Source organism: Hemiscyllium ocellatum, chromosome 39 (assembly GCF_020745735.1).
Source record: "Hemiscyllium ocellatum isolate sHemOce1 chromosome 39, sHemOce1.pat.X.cur, whole genome shotgun sequence".
NCBI classification, from domain to species: domain Eukaryota; kingdom Metazoa; phylum Chordata; class Chondrichthyes; order Orectolobiformes; family Hemiscylliidae; genus Hemiscyllium; species Hemiscyllium ocellatum.
Genome location: NC_083439.1, coordinates 35,413,701 through 35,429,655, shown reverse-complemented (window position 1 = coordinate 35,429,655; position 15,955 = coordinate 35,413,701). Strand labels below are relative to the sequence as shown.

At 43.8% G+C, this 15,955-nt stretch overlaps 1 protein-coding gene across 1 annotated transcript in view; it reads left to right on the top strand.

Annotated features, from left to right (window-relative positions):
• The window catches only part of il16 (interleukin 16), a 140,537-nt gene extending 127,198 nt beyond the window's left edge, over positions 1 to 13,339 (top strand). The window contains exons 17-20 of the mRNA XM_060852890.1: positions 575 to 676; positions 5,894 to 6,134; positions 7,701 to 7,832; positions 11,400 to 13,339. Coding sequence (XP_060708873.1) covers positions 575 to 676; positions 5,894 to 6,134; positions 7,701 to 7,832; positions 11,400 to 11,596 — 672 coding nt within the window. The 3' untranslated portion in view covers positions 11,597 to 13,339. The remainder of the gene's footprint in view (positions 1 to 574; positions 677 to 5,893; positions 6,135 to 7,700; positions 7,833 to 11,399) is intronic.
• The last annotated feature ends 2,616 nt before the right edge of the window (positions 13,340 to 15,955 follow it).

The window sequence follows — 15,955 nt, the reverse complement described above, 5'->3', positions numbered from 1 at the left end:
TGGGATGTGCAGGCTAGGTAGGTTAGCCTTAGGAAATATGGGATTACAGGGATAGGGTAGGGAGGCGGGTGTGGATGGGGGTGCTCTTTGGAGGGTTGGTGCAGACTCGATGGGCTGAATGGCCTCTTGTGGTACTATAAGGATCCTATGATTCTAGACTGTTGGCAAGGCCTAATCAGTTCACTAATGTCTGTTGGGAATGGAAACCTGCCATTCTTTTACCTGTTCTGAAGCTATGGTTTTCCAGTCACACATCAACTTCTTAATCAGTCCCCAAAGTTGATGTACCAAGACATTGTATTGCACTGACCCACTGCTCTCTTCAAGAAAGCAGCTGTGGGATTTTTTAAATGTGCATTTAAGAGGGCAGATAAAAGCTCAGTTTAATGTCTTATCTATATTTGAACACTGCAAACGGTGCCACACACACTCCTCCATGAGAAGGATTAGTCTAGATTTGAATGTAGAATTCAAATTCCCACAACCAGCTGCCTCACGGGTGAGGTATTGAGAAGTTGTGTTTGGTAGGTACACGCAAAGTACAAATGCCATTGTAATCCTTCTCCCTCCACAGCAATTTGAAGACATTCATGTTGTGGTCCTGCACAAAGAGGAAGGGTCTGGCCTTGGATTCAGCATCGGTGGAGGGATCGACCTGGAAAACAAAATAACAACGGTGAGTACTCTCCAGAAAGAAAGTCCAGTACAAGCTTCAGTGTGAGGTGGAATCCTCTCCTGTGATGTGACTATTATTCATCTAGTTCATGCTTGGGAAAAAATGCATCCTGTAGTGCACTCTCAGACAAGAGTGATCCTGGGTGGCACGGTGGCTCAGTGGTTAGCACTGCTGCCTCACAGGGCAGGGACCTGGGTTCGATTCCCACCTTGGGCAACTGTCTGTGTACATTCTCCCTGTGTGGGTTTCCTCCCACAGTCCAAAGATGTGCAGCTCAGGTGAATTGGCTAAATTGCCCATAGTGACAGGTGCATGAGTCAGGGGCGGGCAACTCTCCGGAGGGTCGGTGTGGACTTGTTGGGCCAAATGGCCTGTTTCCATACTGTAGGAATCTAATCAATTAATCTGAGGTGATGGCTAGCACAAGGGGGCATAACTTTAAATTGAGTGGTGATAGATACAGGACAGGGGTCAGAGGGAGTATCTTTACTCCGAGTAGTAACAGCTCTACCTGCAACAGTAGTCGACTCGCCAACTTTAAGGGCGTTTAAATTGTCATTGGATAAACATATGGACGAGAATGGAATAGTGTAGGTTAGATGGGCTTCAGATTGGTTTCACAGATTGGCGCAACATCGAGGGCTGAAGGGTCTGTACTGCGCTGTAATGTTTTAAAGTGATGGATGGCTCCATTCTGGTGCATTTAGCATTTATTGGTCATCGATCAGACTCCAGTCAGGAGGGCCTGGACTTTAACCTTTCACTCCTCATCTATCTGAGGCTCGGAGTTGGGTGGAGGTACCAAACTGTGCTGGCTGCATATCAGTTTGTGGTCTCTATCCTGCACCCCACACTCTCTCCCATTCTGAGCCCAGGCCCAGGGGTCACAGTCTGGAGGACACAGGGAATGACATTTAGGATTGAGTTGAGGAGAAATGTCATCACCCAGGAGAGTGATGAACTTGTGGAATTCTTTGCTGCGGGAAGTAGCTGAGCAGCTAAAAATAGTTCTTAGGGCGATAGGGGTCAAAGAGTATAGGGAAAAAGCAGGAAGGGGTGACTGAATTTGATCAGTCATGTTCATAATGAATGGTGGAGCAGGGCTAAAAGGGCTGAATGGCCTGTTGTTGCTCCAACATTCAATTTTGTTTCTCTTTCCACAGCTGCTGCCAGACCTGCTGAGTTTCTCTAGTGCTATGTTTTTATTCCAGCATCCACAGTGCTTTTTGTCTTAGCAGAAATGTTCAAGGTGGCCCTTGTTGCCCGACACTCAGGGGGCAGTGGGTCAGGAACCGGATCCCAGGCCCCTGAGGTGCCTTCTCACTAGCTGAGCCACAACAGAGGCCCGATTGATGAGGGCGGTTTTGAATTGAAAGGTTTAGGAAGTTAGTGAGATAGAATCTCAGGGTGGAAGCACCCACTCTTTCCCTTAACTGAAATATAGGCCTAAAACCTAAAATCCTACCAGGTAAAAACAATGACTGCAGATGCTGGAAACCAGAGTCTAGATTAGAGTGGTGCTGGAAGAGCACAGCAGGTCAGGCAGCATCCGAGGAGCAGGAAAATCGAGTATTCCTGATGAAGGGCTTATGCCCGAAACGTCGAATGGTTGTTGGATGTTCCAGTGGGGTGGAATTTGTGCATGGAGTCAGAAGAGGTAGGGGAGATCCTTAATGAGTACGTTACTTCAATATCCACTCCTGAGAGGGACCTTATTTGTGAGGACAGCATGAAACAGGCTGATACACTCGAGGAGGTTGATGTTATAAAGGAGGATGTGCTGGAAATTTTGAAAAACATGAGGATAGATAAGTCCCCTGGGCCAGACAGGATATACCCAAGGCTACTACAGGAAGTGAGGGAAGAGATTGCACCTTTGGCAATGATCTTTACATCCTCACTGTCCACTGGAGTAGATGATTAGAGGGTGGCAAATATTATCCCTTGTTCAAGAAAGAAAATAGGGATAATCGTGGGAATTACAGACCAATCAGTCTTACGTCAGTGGTGGGCAAATTATTGGAGAGGCTTCTGAGAAGAAGATTTATGATTATTTGGAAAAGCACAGTTTACTTAGAGATAGTCAGCGTGGCTTTGTGAGGGGCAGGTCATGCCTCACCAACCTTATTGAATCCTTTTGAGGATGTGAGGTTAGTAGGTTTGCTAATGATGCAAAGGTTGATGGAGTTGTGGATAGTATGGGGAAGGCCTTTGTAGGCTAAAACAGCACATTGACAGAATGCAGAGCTGGGCTGAAAAGTGGCAGATGGAGTTCAACCTGGAAAAGTGTGAAGTGGTTCATTTTGGAAGGTCAAATTTGAATGCAGAATACTGGGTTAAAGGCAGGATTCTCAGCAGTGTGGAGGAACAGCGGGATCTTGAGGTCCATGTCCATAAATCCCTCAAAGTTGCCACCCAAGTTGATGGGGTTGTTAAAAAGGCTTATGCTGTGTTAGCTTTCATTAGCAGGGGAACTGAGTTTAAGAGCTGCAAGGTTATGCTGCAGCTCTATAAAGCCCTGGTTAGACCACACTTGGAATATTGTGTTCAGTTCTGATCGCCTCATTTTAGGAAGGAAGTGGAAGCTTTCGAGAGGGTGCAGAGGAGATTTACCAGGATGCTGCCTGGACTGGAGGGAATGTCTTGTGAAGAAAGGTTGAGGGAGCTAGGGCTTTTCTCATGGGGTTAGTAAAGGATGAGGGATGACTTGATAGAGGTGTTTAAGATGATAGGCAAAGAGAGGGTGAATAGTCAGATTTTTTTCCCCAGGGCAAGAATGGCTATCATGAGGGACATAATTTTAAGGTGATTGGAGGAAGGTTTAGGGGAGATGTCAGAAGTAGGTTCTTTACACAGAGTGGTGGGTGAGTGGAATGCACTGCCAGTGGTAGTAGAGTCAGATACACTAGGGACATTTAAGCAATTCTTGTTTAGGCACATGGATGATGTAGGGAATGTAGGTTAGTTTGATGAAAGTGTAGGATAAAAAGTTGGCACAACATCGAGGGCCAAAGGGCCTGTACTATACTGTTCTATGTTCTGTTGAGGTTGTAGCTGATGTTTTCAGCTCCTGAGAGTGGAGATTCCTCCCACTGAGGGGCAAACAGTTCCCACTCCTGGTGAATTCATCCCCTTGCTGCAGGTTCTAGCTTTGTGCGAGGCCTCCTCAAGGCCTGAGACCTGGTCTCCAACTTCCGGGATGGAATTGGGGTGGGTGGGGGTGAGGTGTGTCAACTCACTCCCCTGTGTAAATTTCTGTCTGTAACCTTGACATTATAGCTGGACCATTCAGGAGATATTATTTATCACAAAGAACTGTGGAATTTTGCCCAAACCACCCTGGATGCTGGAAGACAACTGGTGTTTTTGAGGTAGATCTCTGGAGGACGAGGGTATCAAGGGTGAATGGATACAGAGCAGCTGGGGTTCCATTAAATAGCTGAACAGGTTCAAGAGGCTGTTCTCCTTCCGCCCGCCTTTAACAATCTTAGCTGATTTGAATTGTTGTTCAAGTTGTACTATTAGCTATTTCCTCCTCAGAATCATTACGCAGAAGATGACAGTGGAATCGGAGAGCTTGTTATTCTTCTGCTCCAGCACCAACATATACCACAGGCAATACGCCCACAATTTCCTGTCTTTGACAAACAAAAAAATTCAAACTTACCAAGCTAGTCTGAACATACACTTACTTTCAAAACAGAAAGGTGCGGTTTTGATGCTGAGTTAAAATGGAGTGCACTCACCTCTGACTCACTTGCAGTACATTTGAGCTACCGAGACAGATGAGTTCCAAAGTAATCCCGGTCCTTCTGTCCTGGCTCTCAAAATACAGACCTCAGTAACACCTAGTGCTACAGCAGGAAAGGAGACCTTTGCTTCTGGGAACACAGCAACAGGAGGAGGCTGTTCAGCAGCTAATGTCTGTTCCATTAGATTATGACTGATATGCACCTTTTAAATTATTTTTATATCCTCACCTCACCTGTTCAATAAACCTTAATGCGCTCGCCTATCAGGCTCCGTTTTGATGCTTCAATTAACCCGCAGACTTGTTGGCTACTTGTGGGAGTGTGTTTTAAATTCCCACAGCCCTTAATATGAAGAAGGGCAATATTTCTGAGTGGCCTGACTCAAATATTAAGGTCAAGCCTTAATCATTCTTCTGGGCTTCCAGCAGAGGGAGTCCTTTTTATCAATCCTACTTCTAGTACTGCTTTGAAAACCTTATGCTGTGGAGGTGCTGGTGGGTGAGCAACGTTTAAAAATCACACAACACCAGATTATAGTCCAACAGGTTTATTTGGAAGCACTAGCTTTCGGAGCAACGCTCCTTCATCATGATTTGGAGATGCCGGTGTTGGACTGGGATGTACACAGTTAAAAATCACACAACACCAGGTTATAGTCCAACAGGTTTAATTGGAAGCGTCACTCCGAAAGCACTCCAATAGGCTTCCAATTAAACCTATTGGACTACAACCTGGTGTTGTGTGACTTTTAGATCCTTAATCAGGTAGCTAGTGGGGCAGAATCATAGGAACAGAATTTGTAGTAAATATTAGAAATTTTTACTATAAATTCTGTGTCCTGATGATCCTGCCCCACTAGCTACCTGACGCAGGAGCAGCGCTTCTAAAGCTAGTGCTTCCAATTAAACGTGTTGGACTATAACCTGGTGTTGTGTGATTTTTAACTTCGAAAATTTTAAACATCTCAATCAGATTGCCACTGGATCTTCTCCACTGTAGGGAAGATAAGCCTAGGCTTATGAATCCTTTGCTGATAATCTAACCCTGTTAACTCCATTGTGGTGAATTAGCTCTGCATCCTCTCAAATATCTCCTTGAAGTGCAAGGGCTAAAACTCCCAGATATGGCTTAACCAAAGCATGTGTGAAAAGTTTGTGAAGGTTTGTAGCTCAGGTTGAGGTTTAGGGTGTAGGTTTGCTCGCTGAGATGTGGATTTGATATCCAGATGTTTCATTACCTGGCTAGGCCTTCACTTGGAGGTCGCTACTGATGATGTTACCTAGCCAGGTAATGAAACGTCTGGATATCAAACCTACAGCTCAGTGAGCAAACCTACACCCCAAAGCATATGTATATGTTTGTATTCTAATGGTGTGATGTTTGTGGAGAGTCTAGCTCAAGGAGAAAAACATCCCATTTCACTGCGCTGAACTTTTTTTTTATATATCTACTCCGTCCCCAACAGGTTCATAGAGTGTTTCCAAATGGACTGGCAGCTCAGGAAGGGACCATCCAAAAAGGAGATGAGATTCTATCGATCAATGGACAATCTCTGAAAGGTGTTACTCATACGGAGGCTCTCGGCATCTTACGGCAGGCCCGACTGCCAAGGCAAGCAGTGATTGTGATACACAAGGGCAAGGAAGCTGAAAGGAAGCTGAGTATTCCGACAGAAAGCTCCGCCACCGACAGTCCCACCGGCTCAGGTCAGCATTTTATCGCAAGAGATGATTTAGTTTCATTTTTCTTTTTTAGACAGGTTTTTGAACAAATCCTTCCTGGACCAGTAACCGTCAAGGTTTTATTTTTGCTGCACTGTTTGGACAATGAGGCTGTAATTTCGGCAGGAGTCTCTACAATAGAGGACCAACGTTGTTCGGAATGGACCAGTCCATCTCAGCAGATCCCAGTCGTTTAAACACCATTCCAACAAATAGATGGAAGTGATGCAACAGCAGTTCCCCCACTGTGACTCGCGAGCCAGTTTGAGTTGTGGGAACAATGTATGGCTTGGTGAGCACCCTGTCCTCTGCGAGTGTTGCCCTCGCTAGTACTGAGGCCTAAGCCCCGGCCCTGCTCGTCTCTTTTTTTTTCTTTATTAATTGACAGGATGTGGGCATTGCTGCCCGGGGGCAGTTAAGAGTCAACCACCTTGCTGTAGATCAGGAGTCCGATGTAGACCAGGACAGCAGTTTCTTTCCCTCAAGAGCCAGATGGCTTTTTTTTTCAAACAATCGATAATAGATTCATGGTTATCATTTGACTCTTAATTCCAGGTATTTATTGAATTCAAATTCAATGGTGGGATTTGAACCCGTGTCCTCAGAACCTTACATTACTTGGGTCTCTGCATTAATAGTCTAATGATAATACGATTAGGTCATCTGCCCTCTATGAGCTATGTACACCTTACCCCATCCACTTCAGCCTCCAAGCATGATTGTATCGATGACTTTGGCAATGATGCCTTTGCTGTTTAAGCTGTTTGTGTGAATCCAATACTATGTTCCAATATTGGCCAGTTTGACTGTCATTTCCTGGTCAAAGCCACTGAGCTGGGGTAGTTCAGATGCATGAATGGATTGATAAATAAATAACATCTTTCTAAAATCCTTTGAGATCACAGATTTTCTTCAATATGATGTATTATGTGTTGACCTATAGGTAAGGCAAAAGTCTCCACAGTTTTATCAGACCATAGGGCTGCTCTCTCATAAGAAAGGGAGATAACTGGTGGTGGTTTAACCTGAGGGTCACCACGCCCAAGGCAAGGGCAAAGGTTGAGGAGAGTCCTTCGTGGTAACCTCACATGATGTGATCACTGAATCCACGCTGTTGCTATCAGTCTGAGTTACAAGCCAGCCATGCAGCTAACTGAGCTAAGTTGACAACCCCATTACTCCAGAGTAGGACAGCTTTAACAATTGTACATCAAATGTAACCATGCTGCTTTATTCCTTTTTTTTTGTTAGCATCTAGCGTCATGTTCATTTTCAAACATTAAAATGGGGTCATATTTCAAAATACTTTGAAAAGCATTTTGCTCCCAAATGTGGTTATGATTGTCTCATTGAATTGTTTCTCAAACAGTGCAAGGCCTTAGAGTTACATGGTCGGCGAGATGGAGCAGCTAGTCTTTTCGTTCCTGCCCTTTAGGAATGCTGGGAAGCTGGTTTCTGCCCTTGTACATGATTGAAGCTAACTTTAATAGTATTGACCCGGAAGTGTTTGGCAGTCCAACTGACTGGGTCACCTGTGTTTATCAATTTTAGCAGCAGACAATAAAGTGAACACTTTTGTTGTGGAACTGGAAAAAAATGCAGGAGGTTTGGGCTTCAGTCTGGAAGGTGGGAAAGGCTCCATTAATGGTGACAAGCCATTGATTATCAACCGGATCTTTAAAGGTAAGCGCAGCGATGGGTCCACTGGCTAAAGTGTGACATTCACAGGATGGGACCAAGAGAGAAAGTGAGGGCTGCAGATGTTGGAGATCAGAGTCGAATAGTGTGGTACTGGAAAAGCACAGCAGGTCAGGCAGCATCCAAGGAGCAGGAAAATCGACGTTTTGGGGATAATCCCTTCACCAGGACTCCTGCTCCTCAGATGCTGTCCCACCTGCTATGCTTTTCCAGCGCCACGCTTTTCGAGTCAAGTATGGGAGTAGGTTGAGGAATAATGCGTGCTGAATGTAGCACGTTTTGGAGGAACAGATGACTTTTATAGCTATTGATTAGAAATTGGTAATGGTACATAAACAGACCTGGCCTTTGTCTGTGATGTCTTGAGATAATTTACAGCAGGGGGCCACTGCCCCCAGCAACTGATCATGAAGAAACACATGCCCAAAGTTTTCTATGATTGGAGGTTGGCAAAGGTTATTTCCTTGTTCAAGAAAGGGAACAGGGATAACATTGGGAATTACAGACCAGTCAGTCTTATGTTGGTAGGGGGCAAATTATTGGAAAGGATTCTGAGAGACAGGATTTATGATTACTTGGAAAAGCATAATTTGATTAGAGATAGTCAGCATGGCTTTGTGAGGGGCAGATTCATGTCTCACAAGCCTTACAGAATTCTGTTGAGGATGTGACAAAACACATTGATGAAGGTAGAGCAGCGGATGTGGTGTATATGGATTTTAGCAAAGCGTTTGATAAGGTTCCACATGGTAGGCTCTTTCAGAATGTAAGGAGGAGTGGGATACAGGGAAATTTGGCTATCTGGATACAGAATTGGCTAGGCCACAGAAGACAGAGGGTGGTAGTAAGTGGAAAGCATTCAGTCTGGAGCTCAGTGCCCGTGGTATTCTGCAGGGATCTATTCTGGGACCTCTGCTCTTTGTGACTTGGATGAGGAAGTGGAATGGTAGGTTAGTAAGGTTTCTGATGTCATGAAGGTTGGTGGAGTTGTGGATAGTGTGCAGGACTGTTGTAGGTTGCAACGGGGCATTGACAGAATGCAGAGCTGGGCTGATAAGTGGCAGATGGAGTTCAACCTAGAAAAGTGTGAAGTGATTCATTTTGGAAGGATGAATTTGAATGCTGATTACAGGGTTAAAGGCAGGATTCTCAGCAGTGTGGATGAACAAGGTCCATGTCCATAGATCCCTCAAAGTTGCCATACAGGTTGATAGGGTTGTTAAGAAGGCGTATGATGTGTTGGCTTTCATTAGCAGGGGTGTTGAGTTTAAGAGCTGTGAGGTTATGCTGCAGCTTTATAGCGTCCTGGTTAGACCACACTTGGAATACTGTGTTCAGTTCTGGTTGCCTCATTATGGGAAGGATGTGGAAGCTTTAGAGAGGGTGTAGAGGAGATTTACCAGGATACTGCCTGGACTGGAGGGCATGTGTTGTGAAGAAAGGTTGAGAGAGCTAGGGGTTTTCTCATTGGATTGAAGAAGGATGAGAGGTAATTTGATAGAGGTGTGCAAGATGATGAGAAGCACCTTTAGAATGGATAGCCAGAGACCTTTTTCCCAAGGAAGAAATGGCTATCCTGAGGGGACATTATTTTAAGGTGTTTAAGGTGATCCTTCAGTGAAAGATTTAAGAGCGACCTAAGGGGCAACTTTTTCACACAGGGGGTGGTATATGGAATGAGCTGCCAGAGGAGATGGTGGAGGCTGGTACAATTGCAACTTTTAAAAGGCATCTGGACGGGTATGTGAATAAGAAGGGTTTAGAAGGATATGGGCCAAATGCTGGCAAATGGGGACTAAATTAGGTTAGGATATGTAATTGCTGGAAAAGCGCAGCAGGTCAGGCAGCATCCAAGGAGCAGGAGAATCGACGTTTTGGGCATGAGCCCTTCTTCAGGAGGGCTGAAGAAGGGCTCATGCACAAAACGTCGATTCTCCTGCTCCTTGGATGCTGCCTGACCTGCTGCGCTTTTCCAGCAACACGTTTTCAGCTCTGATCTCCAGCATCTGCAGTCCTCTCTTTCTCCCCTAGGTTATGTGACTGGCATGGATGAGTTAGACCAAAGAGTCTGTTTCCATGCTGTATGTCTGTATGACTAAATAGTACATGTGCAAAGTAAGGATGCAAATTGTGGACTGTATCTATTTCCTGAGGTATGCTTCTCTTTTTTCCCTAATTATTTACTGATGCGATCTGTGCATTGCTGGCTGCAGCAGCATTTCTTGCCTATTCCTAGTTGCCTTTGAGAAGGGGGTGTTGAGCTTCTTGGCCACCACAGTCCGTTTGCTGTAGGTTGACCCACAATGCTACCTGGAAAGGAATTCCTCGGATTTTAATCTAGCGACATTGAATTAATGATTTTTTTTCCCAAGTCAGAGATGGTGCATGGCTTGGAGGAGAACTTGCCGATAGCAATGGTCTCCTGTATTTAGATGGAAGTGATTTGTGCATTTGGATGATGCTATCTCAGGATCTTTGGTGAACTTCTGCAGTGCATCTTGTCACTTCTTCTCCCTGTGTCTGTGTGGGTTTCCTCTGGGTGCTCCAGTCCAAAGATGTGCAGGTTAGGTGAATTGGCCATGCTAAATTGCCCATAGTGTTAGATGAAGGGGTAAATGTAGGGGTATGGGTGGGTTGCGCTTCGGTGTGGACTGGTTGGGCCAAAGGGCCTGTTTCCACACTAAGTAATCTAATCTAATCTAAAGATAGCATACACTGCTATCGGTGAGCATCGGTGGTGGAGGGAGTGAATGCTTGTGAGTGTGGTGTCAATTAGACAGGCTGGTTTGTCCTGGATAGGGTCAAGCTTCTCCAGTGTTGTTGGAGCTGCACCCATCCAGGCAACAGAAGAATATTCCAACACACTCCTGACTTGTGCCTTGTAGATGGTGGACAGACTTTGGGGAGTCAGGAGGTAAGTTACTCATTGCAGGATGTGCAAACTCCACACACAGTTGCCTGAGGTGGGAATTGAACCCGGGTCTCTGGCGCTGTGAGGCAGCAGTGTTAACCACTGTGCCACCGTGCTGGTTTTAATCTGGTTAAGGATTCTTGTGACAGTTTCAGCCTTGTGTTTTACACTGATGTGCTGGGTTCCCCCATTACTGAGGATGGGAATAGTTGTGGAGCCACTTCTTCCAGGGAGTTAGTTGGACACTATCATTTTTGCAAGTACCTTTTTAGAGGGTGTGAGCTCAGAGTAGATTTTTTTTAATGTCATACCTTTTTCTGGATGTAGTGTCCAGACGTTTTGTGAATTGTCCTTAAGTGCCGCCCTCAGCTGTCCCTTGGTGGGTGGTGGGGAGTTTGGGGGGTGTGGTGTGTGTGTGTGTGGGGGGGGGTAATACCTGAAAATTCAATGGCTCACTTGCATTTTAGTTTTATTTAGTCTCCCTTGTTACAAGTGAGCTCAGGAACTCAGTGAATCTATTGAATGCAGCTATACTGTTTGCAAAGCATGTCGTTAAATCTGAGTAGCTTTACCTTGTATTTCCAAAGCCTTGTTTTGCATTTGGTAAAAGTGATTTTCATTTGTTTCCCTGCCCCTCACAGGGGGTGCCCTTGACCAGAACAACATCATCCAGACTGGCGACGAGCTGCTTCAAGTGAACTCCACCATCCTACAAGGTCTGAGCCGTTTTGAGGCTTGGAACGTCATCAAGTCCCTGCCGGATGGGTCCTGCACAGCAACAATTAGGAGGATTGGTCCAATTCCTAGCACAGCCAAAGCATCACAAGATGCTGAATAAAGCCCCTAATAGCCAACTAAGGACTTAATGTAGAGACATCTCTTCCACATAATTCAGCTAAGCTATAACGTAGATTACATACTAATATCCACAGGGATGCACTGTGACAGATGGGGTTGTTAAGCTTTTAGACTGGTTATTCTTGTGAACAGATTGAGGTGTTATCTTTATTAAGTCCTTTTATTCATCTCCAGCAAGCAGTCTTATTGTGACAAATCCAGGCTTGCTCCTTGTTCTTTATAAACACTCGCTATCCCCATATCCAATAGTGTGTGCTGGCCAAGACTTCAATCTGACAGCTCCCTCAGCTCATTACACTCCTGCATGTTTAAGTTTGTGCCCAACTTTTATTAATGCATGTAACACCAACAACTTTATGAATTGCTAATTGCCTTATCGCAGCTACACAGCCTACATGGTCAGCATCCTGCTTATGCATTAGCAGGATGCTATCCAACAAAGCAAAACGTTAATAAATACTTTGTCTACTGTTTCATACTGTCCACACGCTCCACAAAGGTGCCAATCTCCATTACAAACACAGAATGCCTACTTCTACTGCTGTACCATTCCCTGTTCCATCCTCCATTAACTAATCTAAGTAATCTAATAAAAAAAATCTAAACTAAACTTATTCAAAACTCTTCTGCCTGTACTATATTCAACATCCAGAGCACTTGTCCTCACTGACATTTTTTTTTAAAAATACCAAAGAACTATGGATGCTGGCACTCAGAAATTGCTAGGAACGTACAGCAGGTCTGGCAGTATCTATGGAAAGCGGAGTTAATGTTTTGGGTCCAGTGATGCTCCTTCAGAACAGATCTGAAATGTTAACTCCACTTTGCACAGATGCTGCCAGACTTGCTGAGATTTTCCAGCCATTTCTGATTTTCTCACTTTTTTTTTGTTACTTGAACTCAGTACCTCAAACTCAAGATGTTGATAATCTTTAAATCCCTCATGCCATCAACCCTTTCTGTCTCCATCACCTTCACCAGCTATCACTCTTCCCACAAAGTTCTCCATTCCTCTAGTCTCGTCCCACCCCACCCATTCCTGCTCCACATCCCTTCTTCAAAACCTACCACTTTCGCTTGCTTCCTCACATCCTCCTGGCAATCAAAACCCAATTTGTTTAATTCTCTGTGAAGCACCTTGAGAAAATTTTGCACATTAGATGCAAGCCAATTACAAATGTTTTTCAGCCTGCTAACCTATTTCTGAACTGAGGTAAATGGCAACATAACGAGTGAAAACTGACAATTGCAGCCAACCCTAATATAGACAAATAATTCATGGGGAAACTTTACAGCTTAATAACATTCTCCATTCTTTTCCAGGATAATGTGACAAGCCCCTAGTTAGGATTTAAAAAAAAACTCAGAAATATTGGATTGCTGAAGCAAAAAAATAGAGAAATGCTAGAAATACAGAGACCAGGCAGGAACTCTGAAGAGGAATAGGTTACTGTTTCAAAGAAAGCTCCAGTGTTAATCTGTCCTTTGCAGATGCAGATTGATCTGATTTTGTATTTCACTAATCAGAGCTCTGATGCATTAAGATTTAGATGAGTTAACCGCGGTCATAATGCAGTCCACTTTGTACTAGTTTTGCCAGTGTGTGTGTAATCGTAAGCAGCATGGTCCATCTTGCCAAGCCTCTGCTAGGGATTCGATGATTTGAGTTCTGATCTGAATTTGTACCAATCACCCAAAATAAAGACTCCAGCCTGGGTTCAAACCTGACTTTTACTGCAGTACTAAAATGAAATAATACCAAAACAAAAATGGTGCTGTCCACCTCAGTATGTCCTAAAGCATTTCACAACCAATTAAGTAATTTTGAATGGAGACAATGGCAGCCCATTCACACACAGGAAGATACCATTGCAATAATGACCAAATAATCTGATTTATGTGAGAGTCAGGGCAGAAACATTGTCAAGGGACAGCCCTTCTATACTACTTCCACGGGGTGGCTACGTGGTTAACAATACAATCCTCATAATGCCAGGGACCTGAGCTCCACTCCAGTCTCGGGTCTGTCTGAGTGGAGTTTCTATGTTCTCTCTGTCTGCTGTGGGTTTCCTCCCACAGTCCAAAGACATACAAGTTATGTTAAATTACCCACAGTGTCCATGGACATATAGGCTACATGGATTCAGTGTGGGAAATTCTGGGATTGGGCAGGTCTGGGTGTGATGCTCTTCGGAAGGTCACTGTGGAGTCGATGGGCTGAGAGGCCTGTTTCCACACTTGTTGGGATTCTGGGAAATGGTGCTATGATGGTCAGCTGAGAGGGCCTTGGCTTAACACCTGAGCCAGCTGGGCACTTTAATGACCGCCTAAATCTCTGCATTGGGTCTTAAATCTACAACCTTATGAGGTGAAAGTGCCACGACTGAACTAAGGGTCACTCGTGTAAAACACAAATATTGTTCCCATTTTTACAGCTCTGCTATTTGATCCTGTGAAAGTCAGGCAACAGAAATTAGTTTGGTGACTAAGAATGCTTGTTTGTGTATAAGACTTGAACAGTAGAAAACAAATTCTAAGAATATGCCCTGGGTGAAAATTAAAAATCAGTAGCTTGAGAATGCAGAAGGCAAATACAGATGTTACAGCAGCAAAGGCTATCATTGGGCTGTGATCTTCTCCCAATCTTTCCCAAAATAAAATTCTATCCTTTGTGATTGAAGAGCAATAAGGAGTGTGGCATTATTCAAATGCAGCCTCATTATTCCCTGATATCTGTGCCAAGAACCAACATAGAAAAATAAAGCTTACAATCCATTCCATTGGAGCCATCATAAAATATTTTTAAAATATCAATGGAACCTGTGAGAGATCCACAGATCAATCAACTTACTAGTTAGTGAAAATTTTAAACTAAAGGGAAGCTGTTTAAACCTTGTCGAATCATTGTTTAGCTGTCTTCATTCACTAGATTCATAGAAGGTTCATACGAACAACAGTACACGATTCAGTAGCTTGTCTGTTCTGGTGTTAAATAAGATAATCATCCACATTTTAATCTCCATTTATCCATGTCAATTCTGTAACCTTTAATATGTTTGAGAAACATTTATCTCAAATCTGAAACTTTCCATTGACTTAATCGCAAGTGTTTTGACAGAATGTGCTGGCTCTCCGCTGCTCTTGTGTGTGACATCACCATTGGATGGCCTGGCTCTAGTTTTGAGGACACGACCATTTGTAAGATTCCTTGAAAACTTGATAGGGCAGATGTGGAAACATTTCACCTTGTGAGACAGTCTAGGACCAAGGGGGTATAATCACAGAGTAAGGGAGCAGACATTTCAGGCAGAGGAAGAACTTTTTTTGTCAGAGGATTATGAATCCATGGAATTCTTTACAATAAGAGGATGTTGCAGTTGGCTATTATATATTCAATGTTGAATTAGATAGATTTTTAACCAGTAAATAAATGAAGGGTTATAGTAGAAAGAGAGATAAGGGGAGGTGAGGATTATCTGATCAGCTTCACTGATTGAATGGTGGAGCAGACTCAATGGGCTGAATGGTCTATCTTTATTCCTATCTCTCATGAACACCCCCTCCGGAGAAAATAGTTGCTATCTACACTATCAAATTGTTTTAATCATTTGAATCACTCCAGTTGGATCCTCTCTTGTCTTGAATATGGAAGACCATGCAACATATGATTTAATTATGTTCAGCCTCATTATTGTTCTGGTGAATCTGTACTGAACCCCCACTAAAGTCATGATGCACTGCCCAATACAAAACATAGCTGAAAGCTCTAATCTTACCTCAGTTAAGTTGTATAAACGTTTTCACCCCTTTACAGTGTAGTTCAATAATCAATGTTTTCCAAATTAATTTTTGGTCACACATACCAAGCTTTTAGTGATTTATCTCGAACATGTAAATCTCTGTCCTCTTCCACTGTGTAGCATTTCTCTTTTGCCTTCTCTTGTGGCTTTTCCTATGTTCCACGGAGAACCAACACACTGGATGATCACATCACCTCACCTCAGCAAGCAACTTCAGCTTTACCAGGTAGTTAATTGTTTCTCATTTACCTGGATTGGGAACCAGCAGTAATATATGCTGGCCTGTCTTCTGTTGCAGTCAGCAGGTCTTGCAGCTGGGACTCAAACCTAGAGCCTTCCAGCAAAGACAGAAATGCCAGCTGTGGTGCACAACTTCCCAGTTCCGAGTTTCTCACTGTTGGAGAATATTTTCTTAGTTCCAAATGGGTGGACTTTACACTTCCCCTCAGTGAGCTTCAATGTTCCATTGCAACCTTTTATTCTCAGCTAAATTAAGTATCAAATGTAGTTGCAAGTTCATCCAAGTCATTTCTAGAGAG